Here is an 11,701-nt window from a genome sequence, read left to right on the forward strand (position 1 = left end):
TGGAGAGAGGGAAGTCTGGGCATCTTTGCTTAGACTGCTGCCCCCGCGACCCGGTCCCAGATAAGCGGAAGAAAATGGATGGATGGATGGACCTTGAAACAGGGTAATATCCTTATGCCACACCGTTGCTCATTGCACATATACACATCACCTGATATGCTTAAATCAATAATCATTCAAGTTTATACAGCTTGGAGTTGGAAAATATGCATAAAAATAATAATATGGTCAAAATACTCACTTGCCTAATAATCTGTGCACACAGTGTAGGAAAAAGAAAAGTTACAAGACATGTTTTAGGCAAAACTGTGCCTTTTTCTACCATTTATTTTTTAAATAAAATCTAAAACCACTAATATTTAGTATGAATAGAGGGGTTTCAAATAAATACTGTACAGAGATACATGTAAGAATGTTCTGCTGCTTTCAGTCTTACAACAAACCGTACACTTGCATCGATCTCATCCACTGCTGTCTGCATTCTCATTTATTATTTTTCCTGCTCCACCACAGGTTGATTCTCCAACTAATGATGAACACGGCACAAGACTGAATTGCAGAAAAATGGGCAGTAATTTAAGAGGTGTGGAAAATTTAAACTTCTACACAGTGACTTTAAGCTTCTGTTTTCCAGCTTTAAACCTTCTGAAAGATGTGATCAGATGCTCACTGTAGCACATGATCACGTGTGTCACCTCCTTCCCAATGCTCTTGCCTCTGTAACTGGGCTCTGTAGAAAACAAGGGGGAGACAGTGGTGGATGAGATTGATACAGGTGTATGGTTTGTTGTAAGATGACTTGTAGAATAAACGTTTAAATAGTATTGTTTGTGTTTGTCAGGAAAAGTAGACTGCTCCCAACATTCAGTACTATCTTATGTTGACTAAAAATGAACATCGCTTGGTTCTGATTCCTTAGCTATAAACTACCTTTGACAACATGTGATAAGCTGTGTTGCTCGACTTGCCAAAGCAGCTGAAAACTGTAAATGTGGTAATGTGGTTGTGACTGGTGGTGAATCATGAAAACCGCAGTCTTGCAACAATATTGCATGGGATTGATTCCCAGCAGAGCCGAGTGTTAATTAGGTCATCTGCTAAACATTTGAAATGAGATCCCATTTGCCATCCAGCCTACTGATTCAACATCTTTTGAGCTATTTAGACTTGTTTTAGGATAGAATATGTTTCATAGCACAAAATGTCAGGCTAAGCATATACGTAGCTATAGGCTACTACAATCAGACGTGCCAAATAAGAAACATGGTCTTCAACATGAATTCATGTTTGTTTTATATACTCGAGCACTGTGTCATTGAAGCCTTGAGTAATGAACCATTTTTTGAATACTGTGTCGAAGCTTCAACAAAGCCTCAATCAGCCATCACTGTGTATATGTCAATAGTCAGAATTCCTACTGCTAACGTGAGTTGTACTGCAATTTGCTGCATTCTATCTGTATTATTTTCCTACCAACATACATACTTTTTTGCACAATGGTATCTATTTGGTAATAATTAGGCATTTGAAATAAAATAGCACTTTGAAATAATGTCCATAATCACAATACAAATAACCCCTAAAAACTCTATTAAATCAAATCAAATCGAATATAGTGTTTATTTGTCATATGCACAGTTAGGAAACGTGTTTCCCTGTGCAATGAAATTCTTACTTTGCCGTCCACAATGAATGCCAAACAATACAAAGTGAAATATAAAATAAACAAAGTGAAAGAAATATAATAAATAGAATGTATGCTACATCAAAGCTGTATGTGGACGCCCAGGTATTTAAAGCTGCTCACCCTCTCCGCTTCGAGCCCCGGATGAAGAGTGGCCGATGAGGTCTCCTCTCCTTCCTCATGTCCACTATCATTTCCTTCGTCTTGTCCGTGTTGAGGGTGAGATTATAGTCCTCGCACCATGACACCAGACCGGCCACCTCCCTCCTGTTAAGTAAGAATGATGAAATACCATTTCAAAATAATGACTCAAGTTTTAATATTTCTTAAATGATTTCACAAATTGTCTGTGCAAGAATATCTTTTACAGTTTATTCATAAGATTATTAATTTCAATGTTTTTATTTATTATTAATATTATTGAACACTCTGGGTTTCCATAAAAAGCTTTAAATCTGAACTGTTCTCACCTGTAAACCAACACCAAGTGTTTAGGTACTTCCGTATTGATACCAACCTGTGCTATGAGCTACCCATAATGGCTATAAGTAAGCAGCTACACAAGTTTCCTTTCAGCAAACAGAAAATGTACCACTGAACATTTTCACAGTATAAAATCTTTCTCCAGCAGCCAGACAAACAGTATGTCAAACTTTGGTTCAATTTGAGTTCACTTTCATTATTCTCCAGTCTCTTTGGAGTGCAGTACAGTCAGTGAACCTCTTTCTCTCCGCCCACTATCTCTGTACTGTAGTCCCTAGGGGGTTGCAGTATATTCTGAGTGTTATGCTTGAAAACAAAGAAGCATAACTCAGTCTTGGCACTGTTGATCTTTTAGAGATGCGCAGCAACAACAAATAAAATAGACACTAGATTAGAACTGTTTACACCAGGAAAAGCTGAAGTGTTGCTAAGAGCTGACGGTTATTGCAGTCCCACAGACAAGCACACAGAGCAATACGGATTTAAAATGTTTCTTGTGCTTCTACACTGTTAGGAACATCGACAAAGTGTCCAAAGTCCAGACCACTGAGCTAGTCAGCGGCCCGGTAGGCACACATTTGGAACTTTTACTGGTTTCTGTTTCCCATGATGGTGCAGCAGGGTGGAGCTGCACCACCTGCTGGTCAGTCTGGGTATCCATCATGAGGAGGCTTCCTGGCTGGACTCGTTCCCATAAGATGCCACCTCCAGCTTGTGCCTAAGGAATGTTTAGTAATAATTAATGTTTGTATACTACAACTATAAAAAGTTAACCGTATCCAAACTGTAGTTATTTACAAGATATCATGTAAAGTTTCACTGAGGTGAAATACTGTGTGACTGTTTCTCAACATCTGGTCTAGATTCAAACACACTGCTGTGTATTTTCTGTATTAATTTCCATGAGTGTGAGAGAAAATAGCGCTGTTACTCAGTGGACTACAGTTCCATCTTCCAGTAAATACAACACTGAAATACACAGAAGTGGAATGGATGGAAACTCCCTCTTTTCTGGCATCCTTACTGCAAATGGCCAGTTGCTGATTGACCCTGTGTTTCAGAGGTGTGCCTGTAAATGATATGGGCTGTCTGTGTTGTCTCGCTGTCGCTCTCTGTGTACAGTAAACACAGTCAGTCACTCATGACTCGATCTCCATTTCTGGGGTTCACCGCATACTCTCTTTGTGTTTACCCTTCATCTACCTCCCATTTCCTTTGTGTTATCTCTTGCTCTGCCCAACAATCTCTGGATGAATACCTAAAAAGATTCAGTGGAAAACACACAACCATAGGGCAGGGTCTGGTTTGTTGATTATCTCCAACTCAACATGTTTCCAGTGGGAAAAGAAAGAAGGGTGTGCCAACCTTCACTGACACTTGGAATCCATTTCTAATCTCTTACCTGAGGCCGAAGCCACACACATTCCCACAAACTCCTAGAAATATAACAAGCTGCTTTTTACTTCATTATGGTTACTGTCACTAGTCCTCATGGTCCATGGTTCTGTTTTGAGTATCACACCTATCAAACCAAATTAATTGAGAATAATACCTATCCCCCCCCCCCTTTTTTTCTCTTCTCCTCTTCCCTCTCTAATCATTTACTGATCTGTTAATTTCATTTATTTTTGTCTTATGAATGTGTTTACTTACAGTATATATCTGAGTGTATACATAAGTATATGAATGGAAAAGTATATAGTATATGATTGATATTGCTTTATTACTTGTTTCCCCTTTTCTTCTTTGTTATTTTATTACTACAATCATTCCTTTTCATTTATACCCCCTCCACTTTCCTAGTTTATTTGGTTTAATTCTATTTTCCCTTAAGTAATGAATATCAGTCTGCATAGAGTTGGATACACACACTACACACTTTCACACACACAACTCAATACCCTCAATTAATAATCCCTTTGCTTCTTTTGTTAATGTCGGTTGTCTCATTTGTCTCATGTAGTACGTTATGTGCTTTGTCCTGTAAATGTGTTATTTTGTGTTGCAATTTAAAAAGAAATAAAAAGAAATACACAGAAGAAGTACTGGTTTAAACAGTTGAATTTCATACCTGTCCCTGATGCTCAGCATCTGTAAAAGTCATCCTGAACACACGAACACAGTAGAAAATACAGCTAATATAACAATCTAGATATACAATCATTTACATGGGGTTTGAGCATTACCTATTTGCTCTGTTCTGGACATAAACATCAATTTTAAGTCATCTTGAGCTAACTATATTCCAAGTAAATAAACTGGTTCCAGCACACAGCCATAATTTTATCCATCACGGTACCTTTCTGCTACCTGAAGGGCGAGAGGTTGTGGTCTGCGTCTCACTGGGCAGTTAGATTTTTAAATATATTAGTAAAATATTATATTAGTTACATATAACAAGGTGAAAATCTGTGAGATGGCTGCATTTTTGTTTACTTATTTTCACTGAATTATCTATTAGTCTAACTATAAATGAATTACATGTGGTTTGTAGTGGGAATTTACTTGGACAGGACTGAGCCTCTCTCCATAGAGAAGCTCATTATTAAAACTAAAATTGAAGCCTGCTGTTTCCAGTGTACAGGTTGTTCCTAGTTGTTAAAAAAAATTATAATTACTTTTTGTGAATTGTGAAGCTAAGTGGGCCAGCACATCACAATGAAAACAAAGTATTACTATAACTAATGTACCTCTCCATTAACCTCCCTAAGCATGCAATGCTGGTAGGAAGAGGATGCCCTGAGAAAATGTATCATTTTCATCATTGTATTCATCACCTCAGCATGCTCATCTGCCAGGGAGGCGCAGAGGACAGATTGATGAATGATGCAATGGTAAGCTATGAGCTCAGAATTGTCCTCTTTCAGTCTTGCTACAGTTCATTTCTCTCTCCCTATCATAGCAGGGGCTCCATCTGTGGTTACTGAAACCAGTTTTTTTTGGCTCTGTTCCTCTTTTTGTTAACTAATGGCCAGGTAGAAGTCTTCTCCTATTGTACTTGTCTGAAGGGGAGTGACACCTAAGAGGTCTTCACAGAATGCTTTCTGGTATGTGTTTAAAAACCTGACATACACCAACAGCTGAGCATTGTCACACAGGTCAGTGGACTCATCCACAGCTAAGCCTACACATGGTGCCTTATGTATGGCTTCATCTAGCTGGGTTAGCACATTTTGAGTCAATATTTCACCTTTCTTTATGGCAGATGATGCTGACATGGGTATTTACTTTATTTTATCATAAAGCTCTCGTTTTTGTTTTCCCTCAAGTAGCGTTTCAGCTACTGCATTCATGCATTCTTTGACAACCCCTCCATCAGTAAATGGCAAAATCCGAGCGCGTTGTTAAGCTCAGGATCCTGGTGGACTGGTCATATTGGTCTTTAAGACTACTTATTTTCTGTGATCTCACATCATCTTAGAGTGGGTATGTTTGTTCAAAACCTTTGTTTTGTCTCATAGTGGCGTTTCACATGGGCACTTTTAATAAGTGCCACGGTTTCTGAACATGAGACACTTGTTTAGTGCCCCCAGTAGGAAGTATGAACAGAAATGAGTCGGTCCATTCCGGATTAAATGCTTTCTTTTCGCTGTCCACTTTTTTTTTTTTTGGAGCGCGGCACTTGTTCCTTATTTCTCCCTCCGTTTCTCCGTCTCACACGTCTTTTCCTCAACTTTCTCCGGCTCGGCTCTGTATCTCTCCCCGTTTTCTGTACATATATCGTTATCTTTTTTCTTTCTACCGCATTTTCACGTGTGACTTTCCTCTCATCTGTCTGCACTATAGTCACAATATTTACTGTCTGGAATAGACTTGATTGGCTGAATGGTATCACGTGGGATAGCCTAACTCACATGCAATTGGCCTATACATTTCCTCATCCGCTAAACCATTACCGTAAAGGCTACAAAAGCTGCGCCGGTTAAAATAGAAGTGCCCCGTCCGGTTTTAAATCATAACCTTCTGTTTTGCCTGTAGGTCTGGGTCCGGACCCGGACAGTGGTCCACCCTATCAGTGACCCCTGATCTATACAGTACAGTCTAGGTGTAGGCTATAACAACACTGAGGGCTAAGACAACTTCCTGGTGGGTTACATAAGGCAGTGATACCTATTTTTTTAATAAACTTTATTTCACATAACACATACAATATAAGGAAAACATAATAGAACAGAACAGTGCCAGGGGTAAAAACAATAGCAGAATTAACTAGATGAAATAAATAAAGGGAAAGCTACAAATTCTTAATAAAAAGCTGATATTTCTGACAAAGAATATGAGTTTTCAAAGCTTTTGCATTGTCAGAAGAGGAGATAGGCTTTATGCAGAAGTCCATGTAATTACAAAAAAGATAGAAGGTTTGCTTTTTTCAAATTTGCATTTGTGTAGAAAATATTTGCCTTGGAGGATGACTACGTTAATTAAAAATTGTTCTTTACATAATGTGTTTTGTTTTCCCACAGGAAATTAAACCGAATACCATCAACAGTTTTAGAGATTTGATTGTTGACATGGTGCACAGTGCAGAGAGTTCTGCAAAACAAATTCCTTGTGTGTAACATACTTGGCCAATAAAGGTGATTATCCTTAGTAATGAATTATTTAATATCCAAAGTATTGCTTTCTGCAGATGTGTAGAAGAAAAAGCTGTTTTAATGGAAACTGCTTTGTGGTCTGTTAAGGGTGTTGGCAATATATCTACAAATACATTTTATTTGAGCTTAGAGGAGATCAGCCAATAGTCAATACGAGACTGGAGAGAATCACTACTGTTCTGCTATGTGTAACATTTCTGATTGGGATGTGTTGCTCTCCAGATGTCAACAAGATCAAATGTGGAGTGGATGCTACACAGGAGGAATACCTATCCAAACAGTTTGAGTGCAACATTGAAATCCCCTCCGAAAATAATGCAAGAATTTGGGTACTTATTAAGCCAAAGTAATATTCTCTCCTGAAGAGCCTCAATAAGAGAACCATTATGATCCCTAGAATTATAGTCACAAATGTTTAAAATTATCAGTGTATTATGCCCAATGTCAGTTACGAAGAGTAAAAAAAAAAAATGCCTATGACAATCTACCTCTGAATGTAAGACCTCACCAATGAAATTATTTTTTAAGAATACAGACACCTGCTACCCTATTTGTACCATGCAAGAACCACACAGTTTCCCCACCGAGATCTCCAAAAAATAAGGTAATCAGATAGTGTTTCCTGAAAAAAAGAGTCAGTTTTAAGTTGCTTAGCAAATAAAAATAGAGCTTCCCTTTTCAAAGAATGTCTTAAACCCCTGGCATTAAGTGTCACCATAAACTAATAATGTAATAATCATTAATAATAAAAAATAAATGACATGAAAGAACAGTAGGCTGATGCCTAGAACAACGGAGTACAAGTAAGTACTGCCAACCAAAAAAGACTTTCTACAATTATTTGCGACACACAGTGAACAGTGTCCACTGTGCAGGGGTTACTCTGCTCATCTTCAGGGATAACAGCTTTACACATCTGTATGGATGAGCCGTAGATTCCACCTTCTGGAGTAGCTCTCGGAGATTCTCTTCTCACACAGACCAGTGCGCTCCACAACCTGCTGATATTGGAGCTCCACTCGTTCTGCTGTAGCTTTTAGCTCCTCTTTTAATTCAAGTACAGCACTTTTCATCATCCTTTTCAGTGCATCTGATCTGTTGTTAATACGCTGTGCTAAAGTAGATATGTTACCACAGTCAGTGCAGTTACCAGTTCTGCTCCTCTTAGTATCTGGAGACTTACTTGGTGTTATAGGTAACGACGGGAATTCTTCCTCATCCGTGGCATCACATATTCCTGTCTCCACACTGTCCACACACTCATGCCCTCCATCAACGATAGCGTCACTTAAGGCTAACTTTACTTCTAGCTTGGAGGTGATATCCTTGCTAGTCCGCCTTCTTTTCATCGCGATTATTTCCGAGGCCTTAAGCTTCAAACGATGGCTCAAACACGAAGAGCCGACATGACTTTATGGTAAAAGTGAAATTTAAGGAAAGTGAAAACGTTTAACCATTATTTAAAAGTTTTGGTCAGAGGTGCTCACCCTTTCACATGTTTTAAGGAACCATCTTGGATCCTCCGGCGATAGTTCTTCTTCTGTTTATTGGCGGTTTGCAAGCCAACTTAAAGTGCATTACCGCTACCTGCTGGGCTGGAGTGGGGACTCCGGCGATAGTTAGTTCATATCGCGGTTTTTCAACACAGCGAAGAAAACTTTTTCGTATACGCATGCGCAGTCCATACAGCTGCAGCCAACACCAAAGGTCTGGACGGTCTGCGCCTATTATTCCAAGATGGCGGACCTCCTAGGTTCAATCTTAAATTCGATGGAAAAACCTCAAACAGTCGGCGACCAGGAAAGCCGACGAAAGGCTCGAGGTACATAATGTATTGCCTACGTCGCGGCTCGTTATATGTTGGTTTGAAACTGCAGATGTGTATACGATATGGGACTTAGTGTGAAAATGAAAAGGACAAGCGAAGATGCATTTCTCGCGGTGCCATTGGCTAGTTGAGCTTTCAAGTAAACACTGTTGGCCCCGGTTTAGCACCGCCTCAACGGGACGTGCACTCCTGTATGTCCTGCGCTGTTACACCTACACTGTCAATTCGCACGGTTTTATCTACTGGAACCTCTTGATGTAGTTACACTAAGTTAAAGTTACTTCTGAGCATTCATTTTTTATCCACATTTCAGTTGTGAAGACGTAGCTACAACAGAAACGTGATAAAAAGTAGCCAAGTCTATGTTAAGGGATTATATCAATGATTCCCTATAGACACATGTAACAAATAGTACACCAGCCGTGAATTATCCCAAAACAACGGGACATCCGTTTAGACTTTTTGTAACAAATCTTTCAAAGTACATGTCAACCAGTTGTAGCCCTCATGGTGCGTGTTTTTATACTGAAAACCTTTTATCAGACATTAACAAACCCCACAAAAACTTCTGTTCTTTCAAGAGCAAGCAGCAAGAATCAAGAAGATGGAGGAGGAGGACAAAAGAAAGAAAGCAGAGTTCAGGAAAAAGGTGATACTCAGACATCTAATACACATTGAAGGCATGGAGCTGCTGTGCTGTTCATCACATGCAAAATTACACATTATGGCTTCCTGTATCATTTGTTTAGATGGAGAAGGAGGTGTCAGACTTTATTCAGGACAGTTCACAGCAGAAACGAAAATACAACCCTATGGGCAAGATTGAAAGGAGTATATTGTGAGTAGTCATTACTTTATATTAAATCCCTTTAAGCTAAAACATGGTGTGGTCATGACCATTTTGTTCCTTCCCGTTTTGTAGGCACGATGTCGCAGAAGTAGCTGGTCTGACTTCTTTTTCATTTGGGGAGGATGAGGAGTCTCGTTACGTCATGCTTTTCAAGAAGGTCTGAATAGTTTTTAATCCAGTTTTTGATTTTAAAAACCGTAGGGAAGCACATCAAAGTGACTTTTCTACCGTGTGCTGTGGCAGGAGTTTGCTCCATCAGATGAGGAACTGGAAGCCTATCGCAAAGGAGAAGAGTGGGATCCCCAACTGGCCGAGCAGCGGCGAAGACTAAAAGTGAGACTGACTAATACAAAGTCTTGCACATGTATTTAGGTGTTGTCCAGGTGACACTGGTGGGATACTTTGCACAAACAATAGAGCCAGATGAGCAGTCTCCAACTAGATGAAAGTAGACAAATGAATGTCATGACTATTTTATTTCCAAACCTACATTAGTGTTTGTAAGCAGACATGTTTTTACCAGTCTAAAAAACTCAGCATCAGTTAAAATTACATGTCTCAGTATGAAACAAAGTAGAGCTGCCATTATATATAGACACACAACTGTCATATAGGGAGAAACGTATAAGAGGCACCAGTCTCTTCATAGTTTGTCACCTTGTACATAAAGAAATGCAGTCACAAGATTGTATAGCTGAGAAATGTCATCTTTCTCTACATATATTTAATAGGTATAATCTGTTAAATTGCAGGCAAGGAAGGACCCAAAATGCAGAGTTTATTCAGTTTAATATAAAGAAAGAGGAACAAAGGGGTAAACAGATGCTCAACCTGACAGGACTCCACAATACAGATATAAAACTAATATATAATCAGAACAGTCAGGGAGCTACATGAAACTAACTAACTAAAATGAACCTAACCAAGAATCTTGCTGACAGGAAAAATTTAAAACAGTCCAAAAGCAACCAAGGCAACCGATACAGAAACTTCCAAAACAGACAGGGTGTGGTATGCAGGGACACAGATGACAGGAGCAACGAGGCACGGAGAGCAGATAAGCCAGCAACCAGACTGAGCGAAGGGAGGAGGATATATAGGCAGGAGGTAACGAGCAGTAGGTGGAAGCAATGAACAGAAATTGTGAACCGGGGTGAAGCTGGAGCAGGTGAGGTGACACAAGACAGGAAATCTAACCAAAATAAAAGCACCAAACGGGAAGCAAATCCACAAACCATAACATAATCTGTAGTTGACTGTTAGAAGTCCCAGTATCTTCTCAGAAGAGATGCTGAAATATGTTGATTCATTTGCTGAAGTAGAAGAAGGTGAGGCTGGTTGAGGGAAAGCAGGTATATCGAAACATAAGGTTTTTAAACAGTATTGCTCAGTAACTCATAGAATAGATGTGTAGGCTGATTTCTGACACTAGAAGAGTAATAGGGTTGTTCTTTGTATTTATTTCCTCACCGCTGCAGGAACAGGCTGCACTGGAAGAAGCAGCATCCAGTCAGGCAAAGAAATCAGAAGCATGTCCCAACTCCAACTACAGAGACAAGTATAGCCACCTGATTGGCACCTCAGCTGCAAAAGATGCAGCACATACACTAGAGGCCAACAGTGCGTATGGTTGTGGTGAGTACCTCTTGTTGTTATGCTCATCTGTCTCAAAGAGTCATTGTAATGCTTTGCCTCACATCGTTCACACCATGCTTCCTCTTCTCCCCGTTTATTTACTCATCATGTTGGTAATGTTTTCTCCCAGTGCCGGTGGCCAACAAGAGGGACACCCGCTCCATAGAGGAGGCCATGAACGAAATCAGAGCGAAGAAACGGCAGAAGCGAGAGGACAACCCAGGGGCGCACAGCAGCGCTTCTTGAGCCAGTGTCTCAGCTTTCTGTCTGCTGTTGCGTGTGTGTGTGGGTGGGTGTGTCTGTGTGAACACTTAATTTGTTCTGTAATGCAGTATCCTTCACTGCAGACATCAGGTGTTGACTCACTCTAACTGGGTCTGTGCTGAAATCTGTGTGAAGTGGAGGATGCTCAGCTGTGTCTGATCCAGGAGGTTGATCCCTCTACATGTTTGTTGAATATCATGTCTACATAGGTGTAGCGTGAGCAGGTCTGGTGCTCCAGGTGTGTGTGCACAGGATGTGTTCAGGCACAATACTGAGTGTAGGTCACCCGTATTTTTAAAAAATGCTTGGATCCCAATAAGCAGTCACTGTAGTTAAAATGTAAAACACAAAAAATAGACTTG

The 11,701-nt window shown here is 39.8% G+C and overlaps 1 protein-coding gene across 1 annotated transcript; it reads left to right on the forward strand.

The window, feature by feature from the left end:
- The first annotated feature begins 8,417 nt into the window (after positions 1–8,417).
- Positions 8,418–11,633, forward strand: spag7 (sperm associated antigen 7). Its single transcript, XM_020599083.1, has 7 exons — positions 8,418–8,584; positions 9,172–9,239; positions 9,340–9,428; positions 9,513–9,597; positions 9,684–9,773; positions 10,919–11,075; positions 11,206–11,633. The coding sequence occupies exons 1-7, from the start codon at positions 8,500–8,502 to the stop codon at positions 11,319–11,321; spliced, it is 690 nt and encodes a 229-aa protein (XP_020454739.1). The 5' UTR covers positions 8,418–8,499; the 3' UTR covers positions 11,322–11,633.
- The last annotated feature ends 68 nt before the right edge of the window (positions 11,634–11,701 follow it).

Source organism: Monopterus albus, unplaced genomic scaffold (assembly GCF_001952655.1).
Source record: "Monopterus albus unplaced genomic scaffold, M_albus_1.0 scaffold39.1, whole genome shotgun sequence".
NCBI classification, from domain to species: Eukaryota; Metazoa; Chordata; class Actinopteri; order Synbranchiformes; family Synbranchidae; genus Monopterus; species Monopterus albus.